Source organism: Aquarana catesbeiana, linkage group LG06 (genome assembly GCF_042186555.1).
Source record: "Aquarana catesbeiana isolate 2022-GZ linkage group LG06, ASM4218655v1, whole genome shotgun sequence".
In the NCBI taxonomy this organism is placed as follows: domain Eukaryota; kingdom Metazoa; phylum Chordata; class Amphibia; order Anura; family Ranidae; genus Aquarana; species Aquarana catesbeiana.
The window spans coordinates 311945889-311961166 of NC_133329.1; the positions used below are offsets into that span (position 1 = coordinate 311945889).

At 40.6% G+C, this 15278-nt stretch overlaps 1 protein-coding gene across 7 annotated transcripts in view; it reads right to left on the reverse strand.

Annotated features, from left to right (window-relative positions):
• The window catches only part of AGAP1 (ArfGAP with GTPase domain, ankyrin repeat and PH domain 1), a 593970-nt gene that overhangs the window by 243609 nt on the left and 335083 nt on the right, over positions 1 to 15278 (reverse strand). For all 7 annotated transcript variants that reach the window (XM_073633654.1, XM_073633653.1, XM_073633655.1 and 4 more), the window contains 3 exons: positions 7111 to 7196; positions 3975 to 4116; positions 438 to 572 (listed from right to left, as the gene is read on the reverse strand). In XM_073633654.1, the coding sequence (XP_073489755.1) occupies positions 438 to 572; positions 3975 to 4116; positions 7111 to 7196 (363 nt within the window). The remainder of the gene's footprint in view (positions 1 to 437; positions 573 to 3974; positions 4117 to 7110; positions 7197 to 15278) is intronic.

Here is a 15278-nt window from a genome sequence, read left to right on the forward strand (position 1 = left end):
TATTGTCAAAAGAACAAACTGTTTAACTGCCACTAGAGGGAGACATTGGATCACTAAGGTGCAGACTTGTAAGCAAGATAACATCAAGAGGGAAAAGCAGATCCATGAAAGGTCTAATTTGTTGCTATGGGCTGCAGCTCTCTTTGTTCTCCAGAGTTGTCTTGATTGAGAAAAAAACAATTCCTTAGCACACAGAATGGATTATATGCACGTTACAGCAAAGAAAATTTTCCACCAAAGTACCAGACGACTAAGATCATTTTCCAACAAAATAACCCTTGTGAAGCCAATACTGTCAAAATACTAATCCTCAAAGCTTTTGCCCATTTGGCAAAGCTATAGCTAGGCATGTGAGACCACTGAATCCCATCATCCTTACAATAACATTAAAGTGCTTATGTATTAAGAACACAAGACAAGTTGAAGTTGTAACTCACCGTCCTGAAAGACACGTTCCACATTGAGTCCATACGTGGCACATGTTTCATAGTAAGTGCATCGCTTGAGGTCATTGGAAAGCTTTCGTGCACGGGAATCATCGATTACACGGGGGTTAGTGCAACTAATGGCGTCTGAAAAGACAGATAGAATAAACATTATTGTTGGGGGGCACAGGGGTAGGTTCTGGATCATTTTATACCCTAAATATGGCTGTAATGTGTAAACCCTCACCTTGTAAAAGATCTCATTCAGTTTAAAATAGAAATGAAAGTCAAAACATATCAAAAAACATATATTTTTTCCCTTTTTTATAAATGATCACATCCCCTCTGTTCTAAACTGCATAAGAGCTGGGGCAGGGGAAGCAGCAGCAGTACACTGAGCTTCCCAGTGGATGGCTGTGCAGCAGGGGTGTGTCAGGACAAGTCTGATCATTGGAGGCAGGGCCGCTGATAGGGGGAGGGCACCGGTCCTCTTGTAAGGGGCCCAAGCACACATGGGGCCCACACAGGGACAGGGATTTGTGATGGACGACAATTGCAGAACTCTTCCTCCAGCAGTTGAAAGCTGGCCTCTCCCCCTCTCCCTGCTGCCAGCGTTTATCTGCTGAGAAAGAGACAACTGTCCCTCACTAATCACCCTCCCTGTGCCGGTCCCCCTCCCAGGGCTGGTTCTAATGTTAGCTCTGCTCCTGAGTTTGTTATCTCTGTAACTTTGTTCCTCTAACTCTGTCTCTCTGATCGGTGCTCCAATTTCCCAGCCTTTATATTTTTTCATCTCATCTTCATTTTATTTTTTTTAACTCAGTTTTGTCTTTTAGATTTAGCAGGAATGTTGTATTTGTGTCTACTAATAATGATTTTATTGTATTTTTAGAAAAATATAGCTTCAATACTTTCTTGGGAGGGGGGCTGTCAGGTAGTCTGTACGGGGCCCCACAATTTCTATTAGCAGCCCTGCTTGGAGGAGGGCATACGGAGTTCCCAGCATAGCTAGAGAACTGACCATGGTATGTTCTCCTGCTTAGTTTGGTCAGTTTTTAATATGAAAGCAGAGGGACTGGCAGGAACACCAGGGATTTTACATAAAGGAAGAAATACAAAGAGAACAGGATACTTTCTCATAAAAGTACAGCAGGTACATATCAGGAATATGAAGAGTTGGGTAACAAACGCTTTAATTGACATTTTCGGTGCACATCCCTATCTATTTTGTGTTTTATTTTTGTATGTTTTTGCTACCTTGTACGGTACATTTGTACCTTTGTTGTATTTTTGATATCTTGTTTTAGTATATGAAAACTTCCAATAAACTTAGATTGAACACAAAAGGTGGACTTTGTATTCTTCATGTAGTGTTTAAAGGCTAAGTATACAACAGAAGTGTCAGTGTGCGCTAATATTTGCATTTACAAGACAGACACACCGACTTCGCGCTGGTCATGTAAACACATGGATAAAGCAAAACTGAAGACAAAATAAATCCCCAGGTCGCAACAGTGATGTTGGTTAAATAAAGTGGATGACATTTGCGTTCACTGCAAAAGCAATAAATGCTTACATAAGTGAGTTCAAGTTGTAAGTGATTGCAAACCTGTGGAAAAGTAATAGTCATGGTAATTTGTGCCCCCCCGTCTAGCAATGTAGAGCTGAAAGGGGAATAAAGCTTTCCTATAGTAAAATGCATACGTTAATGAGTTTTACGATTTCACTGTCAGTGTTACATAAACTCACACTGACATGATATCATTAAAGAGGAACTGCACCCTCCCGCATTTTATTTTCTATCCAATCTTACCTTTTCTGCTGGGTTTGTCTTTAAAAAAAAAAAAAAAACACCACCATTCACCCGGCCAATTAAAGAAGTGTTTGCTGTAATCTTGTAATCTGTACCCCCACCACCACCACATGCTCCTGCTCTACCATCTCCTTTCCTACATTATCAGGGGGCTGGTTGCCTCTTTCTGCTGGCCCTCAGATTATGTGCCTGGTGCAGGCAGTGTGTACTGGATAGTTCCCAGTGCATGTACAGTGTTTACCTAAAAATATATATTTGTAAAACATTAATATTTGAAAAAGTGGTAAAGAGTTCCCCATCTGTCTTTGAAATGTTTTATTACAGTTATAAATTACAATAAGTGGTGTCTTAGTTGAACGTTAGGGCAGGAAATACTGAATACATATCATTTCTATTTGTGAAATGTATTACTTATAGTATTGTTCCTATTTTTGTAGATTATTATTAAATAAAATCATTTTTACTTTTTATAGTTCAGTGTGCCTCTAAAGTCCATTTTTCTTAGCTGTTATAGTTCTAATAATTCAATACTGGGACGTTGGCACACTACTATAGATGTACCTACAGTGTCACCCTGTTCTCAGGTACACATCTATTTGGGAATTTCTCAGGTAAAGAGTAAAGGGCTACTTTAATTTAATATTTTGGGGAAAATATTTAAGGTGTGCTCATGGTACTTAAATGTTGTGTTGGGAAATATTACAGGAAAATAAATTTTTTCCTATTTTTTTTACCATATTCTCTCTAAAACGAAGGAATCTGTTCTATCAGATCTTCAATATGAGTTGTAAATTAGATTTGAACAGTGTCTGTCCTAACAAAGGGTAAGGCTGGCCATACACAGAGCGAACTTATTTGCTGCAACTACGAGTTGCAGCAAAGAAATTTGCTAGATTCCCCCCATCAACACAGACAGTGCTGATTCTGGAATCCCTCCCACCAGGCCATTGTCTTCTCCTGGCAGTGGGGGGGGGGGGGGGGGGGGGGGGGGGACCATTCACACTGGGAGAAGAGCGTGATTATCGCTAGCTGCCATTGCAGCCTCTAGCAATAATCCCAAGAGAATCTAACAGGCTGATGAGAATCCAGCAGGCTGGTTTTACCCAAGTTGATTGGCCAATCAACTTGGTACATTCAGCCTGCCCAACGGTTCGAATCTTGGCTGGGTCCTGCTGAACCAGCCAAGATTCTAACGGTGTATGGCTTTTCCTTCTGCTTTGTATGTTAATGAGGGATAGTTTTGTATGTGAATGAGGGATAGATTTGTTTTTGAGTATGCTGTGTAAACAGGAAAACCAAACACATAGTGGGGTTTTCTCAAGTTTTATTACACCAGTGGAACACACACACATTTATTTATATATATATATATATATATATATATATATATATATATATATATATATATATATATATACATACATACATACATATGCACATACACACACACACATATACATACATATATAATATGTTTGGCTAGACTACAAAACCTATACCAATAAAACATGTAATTGTGAAACAGACATCACCGAAACAAAAAAACAAAACTCTGGGGCTCTAAGGGATTTAGGGATAAAAAGGCCTGGTGATCTAAGTGGTTAAAAAAAATCAGTTTGTAAAGCCAGATTGTAATGCAGTTAGCTGTATGTCCAGTAGATGGCGCTATTTGCACACATTTGGAACTCAAGCAGACAACATTGAACAGCTGATTTGTGGGTGCTGGATTTACTCACCCTGAGTTCCCACCAGAACCATGGGGATCTCATTGGTGTTGCGGTAGTTGGCAAGGCGGCTATAGTAGTGATAGACTGTCTGGAAACTGATCTCATCCTCCAGGCTGAAGACAAAAATCACAGCATCCACCCACATAGCAAACTAAAGAAAATAAATGATATTTAGAGCAAAACAAAATCAGGAAAAAAAAACAAACTAGAAAATTAAATGCATACTCAATAGCTTAAGACAGAAGATAATGTGATGATAAATGTGCTAGGTCTAACACAACTCATAATAAGGAATATTAATGACACATTAAAGAGATAAAGGACCAATCCCAGAAGAGATATTAGTGAACGGATGACGTTATCCAGGAAACATTGTGTGCTGTGCCGTCATATTCTGCTCACTTTATCTCACCTAAAGATCATTCATCTTGGGCTTTTTGAGCAGAACAAGATTTTCAACAATCTATTTTTTTGCAGCGCTAAAAATGTGTACACTGTGGAGTTTTTATGTCCTATACATTTGTCACTCGCAAGCTATGGCATTCAAGATACATTCATTCATACCCTAAATTTAAAGCAGAACTAAAGTCAACCTAACCCCTGATTACTTTCATATATTACATGTTTACCATATGCAGTCAGCAGGTGGAGCTCGAGGGTCTGCACTCTACAAGTTTTCTTCTATGCTGTAAATAATAATGTTTCTTGCTGTTCAGTTCTGTTCCCAACACTCCCTGCTGATCATTCCTCTTTAAGAGGAGGGACAGACCACCCTTTCACCATCTATAATTCACACAGCTCTGTATGGAATTACTTTTAGGCTGGGTTCACACCACTGCGAATTGGATGCGGGTTTCTCTGCATCTAATTCACATGTCAGGAGATTGTGACCATCTCTCTATGGAATAGAGGAAGTGTAGAGGAAGGTTAGAGCTCCCTTCACCTTTTTATTGCTGTCTTTGTAGATTTTTCCTCTCTTCCTGTCATGGTTACAACATTGTCAATGGTAAAGGAAGTCAGGGCAAATCTCCTACAGTAAACCTCAGTCAGTAATAAAACCACTGTACATATTCGCCAGCACACCAGAAATCTTCAGTTACCGTCCAAAGGTTTTTATTGCAGATAGATCACATCACAAAGACAAGTGCAACGTTTCGGAGCCACACAGGACCTCTTCGTCAGGCATGTGATGATCACATGATGATTACTGCCTGATGAAGGGGTCCTGCGTGGCTCCGAAACGTTGCACTTGTCTTTGTGATGTGATCTATCTGCAATAAAAACCTTTGGACGGTAACTGAAGATTTCTGGTGTGCTGGCGAATATGTACATTGGCTTGGTTTTCTGGTATCCAGCTGGTAATTGCTGAAGCACCCATTATTGATGAGTCTTGTTTTTCAGAAAGGTGTGCGATAGTAATATTGACAAGACAGTAATAAAAACATGGCAGAGCGTCTAATCCTTCCCTATTTCTAATAAGGACAAAAACATTTTTACTGTAGCTGGAGCAGGTAAAAATAAAATTGCCCAAAACAATTGCAGATTTCCTTTAGGGTTACTTTATGTGAGACACCTAACATATTGATAATAATCTTTTCAGATCCAATTTTTTAAAGGATAAACCCATGTCAGGCAAACATAGCCAATTACCATACTGACAAAGTACAACATCGAGGAAAGTTTTCATTGAAATGTTTTACAGTGCCTTTAGGTAGAACTTCACTTTTATCTGTAGCCAGACACCTTATCTGACCATGGACATCATTCTGCATATCTGTGACAAATGACTACTATATATATATATATATATATATATATATATATATATATATATATATATATATATATATATATATATATATATATATATATATATACACACACACACACACACAGCAGTGGAGGTGGAAAAGAGGTATGAACTGTTTCTTTACAAATAAGAGATATAAACTGAACAAAGACTCTATAGGGGAGATTTACTAAAACTGGAGGACTGAGAATATGGTGCAGCTGTGTATAGTAACCAATCAGCTTCTAACCTCAGCTTGTTCAATTATGCTTTGGCAATAAAACCTGGAAGCTGATTGGTTTCTATACAGAACTGCAACAGATTGCATACTCTCCAGTTTTAGTAAATAGTCCCCTATGAGGCAGGCTGAAGATGTGTAGGCGCAGCTCAGTCATTTCCAGACCACCCGGCCTTCAGCCAGATCAGCTGTCTGGTGTACTCAAGAAATACCAAGAACAAATACAAAAGCTCTGGACAGTAAAGTACAATAAAGGCAAAACGTTTCTTTTAGTTGTGGACAGAGCGAAGATGGATTAGAACATCAATTAGGTCTTTATTACTGTCTGCGCCCTCATTAAGCAGATTCACCCTCTCCATTTGTCCTGTTTATCAGGATCATTGAAAGTAGAAGAAAATTAGCAATGCACCGAAATTTTCGTCCGGCAAAAATCATCTGCCGAAAATAAGGTTTTCAGCCTTGTGCCGAAAGAAAAAAGGTGCCGATAATGGCTGCTGAAAACGTTTTACTGTGATTCTACCGTGCTTATGGTGTGTTTTTCATAGGTCATGTGACTCGAAAAATGGTGCATTTTTGATGTGTTCTTGCTGCATTTTCAATGCATTCGAATGGGAAGGTGCATTTTTGATGCGTTTTTTTTTTTTAACCGACCAAATATGCACCAAAAATGCAGCAAGCGGGATTTTTAACATTAAAAAGTGAATATAAAACACAATAATGTTAAAATAAATTTTATATATATATATATATATATATATATATATATATATATATATATATATATATATATTTTTAAAATGTCAATTTCGGTTTCTACCTTTTCATTTCGGTTCTGGTGACCCCAAGGGATTCCCTTAATTTTCTCACTTCCCGTTTGGATATGGGACAGGAAGTGAAGGGAAAATCTCCCCAATGGGACACAGATGGCAAAAATACACCTTCAAGGGGTTATAACCCTCCCTTATCCTATCCAAAATGAGAAGAAAAAAAAAAGTTTTGCCTTTAGTTCTTTAAGTTATGACACTGTATTTGTAATCAAGTTAAATCTTCCTATTAATAAGAGAGATGAGTTAGCAACAGAGAGAACGACCATGAAAGTTCACTTGAAGACATCTTACTTGTGCTTCTGGCGGTCCACCTTCATCACGGATGAGTAGGAGGTAGCTCTGTCCATCAACTACAATCTCCTTCTTGAATCTCCCACCTGTCACAGACAATACTGTGTTAATCAGTGTCACAAACCGTCAAGCTTACAGGACAGGATATGGATGGAAGGAGAGACGAAAGGAAACCGTGGATCTTGCTTGTAAAAGACTTGCATGCACAGGAGCGTGGTAAGGACAAGGAACACTTAAAGCTGCCATGGTTCCAGTAGGGACACCCCTGTAAACCTTTAGCTAAAGGACCACTAAACCCCAATTAACTAGCTCATGTAAAGTGTTTCTAATAAGAAGCATGTATGGATAAAGCTTCAGAAGATTATCAGATGACGAGGGTATAGTGGGGGAAATACAAAGCCATCCTCCAGCCCACAGTCATGTAGGATACCTACGAAGTGTAATTTTTGGTGCCATCATTGTAGAAAATGTACAGATGTTGGTACTTTTCAATACATAGCTGTGATTATCATCAGCGGCTTATTTGGTTTTAGCATAGTGATATTTCAAGTGTGGTTTTTGATGGGCAATTTATTCAGTGCAAAACTCTGGAGGGTTTCTAGAGGCATCTCTTCATAGCAGATTATTGGGTGGCACTGGCTGAAGGTGCTTACTGGGTGTCATTCATACATGGATCATTAAAGCCTCGCTCTCCATTCAGTGTATGGTTCTGGTAGCTGCATGAAGCCCGGTATACACTAGGCCCATACAGTAGCTCACCAGATGTGCTCTCCTGTAGCAGGATATCCTTTCACAAACAAAATCCACGTAGTTAGTATTCTACAATATTGATGAATAAACTGTGCCAGAGCCCCGCAAGCAGGGCAGTGCTGCATTTCAGAACTGGTTTCCCAAACCCTTGATACTTAGTAAAATGCCAAACGGTAGTGTGATTTATACCCAGAAAGAAGGTTTGATTTTCCTTTATATTCTGCAGCACTGCCCTGAACAGGCGACTCATAAAACACACGGTGTCACACAGAATGAAAAAGTCACCACGGGACAAGGTGAATCTTGATGAATGGGAAGATGGAACAAAAAGTACAAAAAAGCCACCCGTATACCCCAAACCTTTATCCCAACAAGCAAGCCTCACCTGAGGACAACACAAACGCACAGTGCTACATAGAAAAGCCCAATATTAATACCGTTCCCTTATCTTCCACTACACCATTTACTAATAAAAGAGAAGAAAATACACACTCCTTGTGATCCAAGTTACTGCTTTATAATAAATGGAGCCTGTGATTACTAAAAATGCATACACAATAATTCATGTTGAATTCGTCACATAAGCCTCGTAGTAAAGTAGAACTGTGGCTAGGCTAGCATTCAAATATTCAAATATCTAGTGTGGCCTAATGTACACGGGACGCCGAGGCAACTTCTTCTGAACGTTTTTTTGAAAGCTTGAAACCGGCATTTAAAAAAGCCAGTTTAGCCACGTTTGCACGCCGCGTTTAGTCACGTTTAGCGGCGTTTGCATCTAGGAGCGTTTATTTAAGATATCATAAGAACCTCCCAAAGCACCAAAAATAATATTATTTACGGTAACTATTTCAGCCATTCTGTGAGACCAGAGTGAGTAGCAGTAGCTGAGAGAGCAGCAGTGTACTTGTATCTACCTCAATTACGGTGCTTTTACTATGGATCCCATAATGAGCATATGTGAGGAAATTAAAAAAGCCAGATATTAAATTTCATGGAACTATGTTTGATCAAGTCGGGGGTCAAGCTCAATGGTGGGGTCATCTGGTTCAAATCTAACAACATATAGGTCAAATTCCAATTCTATTTTGGCTAACAGCAATGCTAGTGGTGTATTGGATTGGATCATGTGCTCATTGGGGGTATGTAAATAGTCGATGAAGCATTGCAAGCAATTACAAGTTTTTACAAATATTTTCTTAGTGGTTTTTCACCATTTGCTATCATTTTTAAGTTTTGTAATGTAAAAAAAAATAGGGAACCTTTAAAAACACTTCTAAACGAAAATGCGGCTAAACGTAGTTGGCATCTGAAACGTCGGAAACGTTGGCGTTTGAACTCATTTTTTTACCTTCAAAGAAAAGCCTCTAAAACGCAACTACCTAAAAACGACATTAACCACTAGCTGCCTGCCCACAGTCATATGACGGGGGGACGAAGCAGCTGTTGTTCTGGGCGGACGTGATCCCCCCCCCGAGCCACTAGGGACCCGATGCGCGTGCCCGGCAGCCGCGATGTCCGCTGGGCACCCGCGATTGCCAGGTAACAGAGCAGGACCGTGGATCTGTGTGTTTAAACACACAGATCCACGTCCTGTCAGAGGAGAGGAGACCGATGGTGTGTCCCTTGTACATAGGGACACCGATCGGTCACCTCCCCCAGTCAGTCCCTTCCCCCCACAGTTAGAATCACTCCCCTAGGACACACATTAACCCCTCGATCACCCCCTAGTGTTAACCCCTATCCTGCCAGTCACATTTACACAGTAATCAATGCATTTTTATAGCACGGATCGCTGTATAAATGTGAATGGTCCCAAAAATGTGTCAAAAGTGTCCGATGTGTCCGCCGCAATATCGCAGTCACAATAAAAATCACAGATCGCTGCCTTTACTAGTAAAAAAAAAAAAATGCTATAAATCTATCCCCTATTTTGTATACGCTATAAATTTTGCGCAACCCAATCAATATACGCTTATTGCGATATTTTTTTTTACCAAAAATATGTAGAAATATACATATCGGCCTAAACTGAGGAAAAAATTTGTTTAAAAAAAAATTGGATGTTTATTATAGCAAAAAGTAAAAAATATTGTGTTTTTTCAAACTTGTCACTCTTCTTTTGTTTATAGCGCAAAATATAAAAAACGCAGAGGTGATCAAATACCACCAAAAGAAAGCTCTATTTGTGGGGGAAAAATGATAAAAATTTCATTAGGCTGCAGTGTAGCATGACCGCGCAATTGTCATTCAAAGTGCGACAGCGCTGAAAGCTGAAAAATGGCTTGGGCAGGAAGGGGGTGAAAGTGCCCTGTATTGAGGTGGTTAAACTAACCTGTGTACATGTACACATAAGATAACATTGGATGAGTTCAGGGGCAGCTGAAAAAAAGCATCCAACTGCCTCTGAAGGTCCGTTTACCAGCAGCAGTGTTAGGACTCATTTACATTAATTAAATTTTTATATTGTAAAGCGCTGCGTAAACTGTTGGCGCTATATAAATCCTGTATAATAATAATAATAACATAGGTGTGTGACTTTACACAGGCTCTTGCTGGTAGAAACATCACAGATGCTGGCAGATCTTACTGCAACCTCTCTGCTATGCTTCCATGCAGTGGCAGCCCGTACTGCACCGCATTTTTTGCCACCCCCCTCCTCCAAAAAAAACACCAGCCGCCACTTCTTACATGTGTACCCATAAATGGCACCTATTGGCCACCAATGCGGCTCAGGGCCACCTGCGTCTCTGAATACACACGACTGATGTCAACATGTCAGCCATGACCAATTGGTCATTCACGCAGTAGCGGTGCACAATGACCTCGGCTGATTCTGAATGACCAAAGACCAGGCACAGTATAAATAAATGACTCATTCAGGGCCTTGATGACCCTGAACAGCAGTTGCAGCTAATAGTGTGCCTTAAACCTATATGCATGGAAATGTTAGCAAAAACATTTACCTTCATACATCATAAAATACGTCCCCAAAAGTAACCATGTCCTAGTCTGTTACACTGCTGTACTCAGGGGAACTAATTACTCTGTCCAGCACAGCTGTCTGAATAGGCCCATAGCCATCCTGGGCGCTGCATACAAAAGTATGCATTGTATGCATCCGTATGTGGTGTTTTTTTATGCTTATCTGAATGAGCCCTTATTTTATAAACTTCCCTTATCAGCAAATGCTTGTCAACCTGACAGCCTTTTAAAAGAGAAATATGAGCAAACGATAAAACAATACTTACTAGACAGTTACAGCACTGATCCCAGCTGCAGCTATCCTCCCTGGCATTACTCAGAGAACTGAGTGATCAAACACCGCTGATTACTCAGTTCTCCCCTCTGCTCTAAGCAGAGAGCGGCGGCTGTCAGTCACCGATGTTCTGCTCTGCCCCTCCAGCACTCACTGGAGTGCTGGGCTGTAAAGGGGCTGGCTCAGGCTCTCAGCAAAGTGCTGGGACTAGACTTGAACATTATTGCTTCTCTTGTGGAATTTGAGGACAAATTATTCCACAATGCCTACAGCTACACAGATCAGTGGGGGCTTGTTTTAAAGCCTATTTTCTGCTGGTTAATAGTCTTTGAATGTCCACAGCCTGGCCACATATGAGCATGAATAAGAACAGCAGAGAGGGATAAAGCTATCTACTCTTGCCCCGTGGTTATCACGGAGATGGCTTGCTGTAATGCTTTGCTACGTCTACATAAACACACATATACTCGAAATGCTGATTCACATAAAAGGAGGAGATGGCTTGCTGTAATGCAGGGGTCTCAAACTGGCGGCCCTCCAGCTGTTGCAAAACTACAAGTCCCAAGAGGCATTGCAAGGCTGATAGTTACAGCCACAGGCATTATGGGACTTGTAGTTTTGCAACAGCTGGAGGGCCGCCAGTTTGAGACCCCTGCAGTAATGCTTTGGCAAGTCTACACACATATACTCAAAATGCTGATTCTCTTAACCAAAGGCTACAGGACACACATGGACAATTGTTACCGGAAGCACCACTGAAAACAGATGCTGGCAGCACTCAATGAATAATGCCTTCTCTGTTGATGAAATTGTTTTATAAAAGAGGTAAGCATTACCTGGCACATATACACTGACTGGCCATTCACCTGTTCAATTGCTTGGTAACACAAATTGCTAATCAGCCAATCACATGGCAGCAACTCAATGCATTTAGGCATCTAGATGTTGTGAAGACTATTTGCTGAAGTTCAAACTGAGCATCAGATTGGGGAAGAAAGGAGATTTAGGTGACTTTGAACATGGAATGGTTGTTGGTGCCAGATGGACTGGTCCGAGCATTTCAAAAACTGCTGATCTACTGGGATTTTCATGCACAACCATCTCTAGGGTTTACAGAGAATTGTCTGAAAAAGAGAAAATATCCAGTGAGCGGCAGTTGTGTGGATGGAAATGCCTTGTTGATGTCAGCGGTCAGAGGAGAATGGGCAGACTGGTTTGAGGTGACAAAAAGGCAACAGCAACTAAAATAACCACTCGTTACAACCAAGGTATGCAGAATACCATCTCTGAACGCACAACACATCGAACCTTGAAGCAGATGGGCTTCAGCAGCAGAAGTCCATGATGGGGGGCCACTCCTGTCAGCTAAGAACAGGAAACTGAGGCTACAAGTCACACAGGCTCACCAGAATTGTACAATAGAAGATTGGAAAAACATTGCCTGGTCTGATGAGTCTCAATATCAGATGCGACATTCAGCTGGTAGGGTCAGAATTTGGTGTAAACAATATGAAAGTATGGATCCATCCTGCCTTGTATCAACGGTCAGGCTGCTGGTGGTGTAATGGTGTGGGAGATATTTTCTTGGCACACTTTGGGCCCCTTAGTACTAATTGAGCTTTGTTTAAATGCCACGGCCTACCTGAGTATTGTTGCTGATCATGTCCATCCCTTTATGACTACAGTGTACACATCTTCTGATGGCTCCTTCCAGCAAGATAATGCACCATGTCACAAAGCTCCAATCATCTCACCACTGGTTTATGAACATGACAATGAGTTCACTGTACTCCAATGGCCTCCACAGTCACCAGATCTCAATCCAATAGAGCACCTTTGGCATGTGGTGGAACAGGAGATTGGCATCATGGATGTGCAGCCGACAAATCTGCAGCAACTGCGTGATGCCATCATGTCAATATGGACCAAAATCTCTGAGGAATGTTTCCAACACATTGATGAATCTATGCCATGAAGAATGAGGGCAGTTCTGAAGGCAAAAGGGGGTCCAGCCAGTGAGTGTATATGCCTCAAAGTTTTAATTCTTACTATTTATTTCTATACATTATTGTTTATTAAATAGTTTATATAGAGGTGACTTTATTACAATATAATAATTCTGTCCATTGTATATAATATTTAGCTCTTAGAGTGTTCAGAGCTCTAGGTACCCTGGCTCAGTTACAAAGTATTCATGAAAATGATTTTAGGATGTTGGCAGTCATGTTTGTCTACAACTCATTATTCAAACTCTGGCCTCTTGCTGGAGAAGTTTTTGTGGCTACAAAAAAGTAAGGAAATATGGAGAGATTTATAGATCTAGGCTGCCTGGCTGTATAAAACACATGCTGTAAATATCTTAATTTAGAGAAATAACACTGGACCTTCTGGACTGCATTATGCTCCAGCAATTACAATGTACTGTGGAAAAAAGTGTATTCCTGTGGGTGCAAGTGAGATCTGTACATGGAAAATGTGCATCATTTAGAAATTTCCTACCATGGTGGATCTTGTGTGGGAGAGACCCTGATGGAGCCACCTTCACATGTCACAGCTGCTGAGAATAATGCCAAATCCTATAGGCCAGCTCTGATCAAACAGGAAAAAGAGAGCCAATAGGAAAAAAGAATCTTTAGGGAATTGGATAGGAGGGTGGCCGGAGGCTGCAGCTGTATCTGTATACACAAATGCTAAAGCAGCACAACGAGGAATATTAAAAAAACAAATTCAATAATAGAAGCCAATCAGAATTAATTTTAATAAGTGCTTGGTGACACCATAAAGTGTATGCCATGGTGCTGTGTGAACGCATTGTTAAAAAACACATTGAATGGTTTGCTTTTTTTATTCCTATAAAATTCTCATGCGCTGTAGTGTGTACAGCTTGCCAGAACACGCTGCCCAAAATGCAACATGCCCTACTTTTTTCTGAGCACACCAGTGAAGCAAGACTGTAAAGTCAAATTGTCTGGTTCTTGCAACTAAACTGCATTGATCACCACTGCTGATGTGAACGAGCTCTAAAGTCAAAGCAATGAAAGTGTTATTTTGATGGCTGCCTTCTGCACACCATTTGCCAGTTTACATAAACCCAGAATATAGGTAAGGCCTCATGTACACTGCTGCTCCTAAAACCCAGTTTTTGTAGCTTTTGCTGCTTTTTGCCAAAGTGCCTGAAAAAAACTCAATAAAAGCCTATGGGGTTGATTTACTAAAGGCAAATAGATCGCAAGTGCAGTTGCTCCAGAGCTTAGTAAATACAGAATACTTTATTAATCCCAAAGGGAAATTGGGAAATTGTTATGACACAAACACACTTAAAGGGGTTGTAAACCCTTGTGTTTTTTCACCTTAATGCATCCTATGCATTAAGGTGAAAAAACTGACACTTACCAGCCCCCCCAGCCTCACCTGAGCCCGTTCGTTCCCTCGGTGGAGACGCGCTCACCCACTGTTCCATGGTTTCGAATTTAACCTCAATCATGCAGCATGTGTGTCCATTTAATTGTCTGCTGATGGGGATTGGGTGTTATACTCTGTCCCTCCCTTTTCTTTTATATACACTTTGTTGTTTGATAAAAATTAGCTATGACTAAGCATCTTTGAATGTGAAACGCGTTAGCTATTTTACACCCGTTGTGTCCACCTTTTGGTTTGTTTGCCATTTTGGATTTTATCACATTTTTTCAATAAAGATGTTTTTACAAGGAGTGCGGCAGTCCAGGATTTTTCTCCTTTCGCATACTTAAGCACAGCCAGCACCCAATTTTTGTGTAGTAGGGCGGGAGTTTTTCAAGAAAATACGGAGGCTTAATAGAGCTGCCCGGGGTTCTCGGCTCTTGATTGGATAGATTGATAGCAGCGCAACCATTGGCTCCCACTGCTGTCATTCAAATCCAATGACACGGGAGCCAAGTCCGGCATTCTGTGTCTATGGACGCAAATACTGGACTTGACAACGCGCCCGCAAGATAACCCCCCCGGAAGAGCGCTTCTCCTAGGGGGTTTACTGATGTGAAGAGCCGCAAGAAATGTTGGGGGACCCCAGAAGACAATGATCGGGGGCACACTGTGCAAAACAAACCGCACAGTGGAGGTAAGTATGATATGTTTGTTATTTAAAAAAAATAAAAGAGAGTTTACATCCCCTTTAACAAAGACA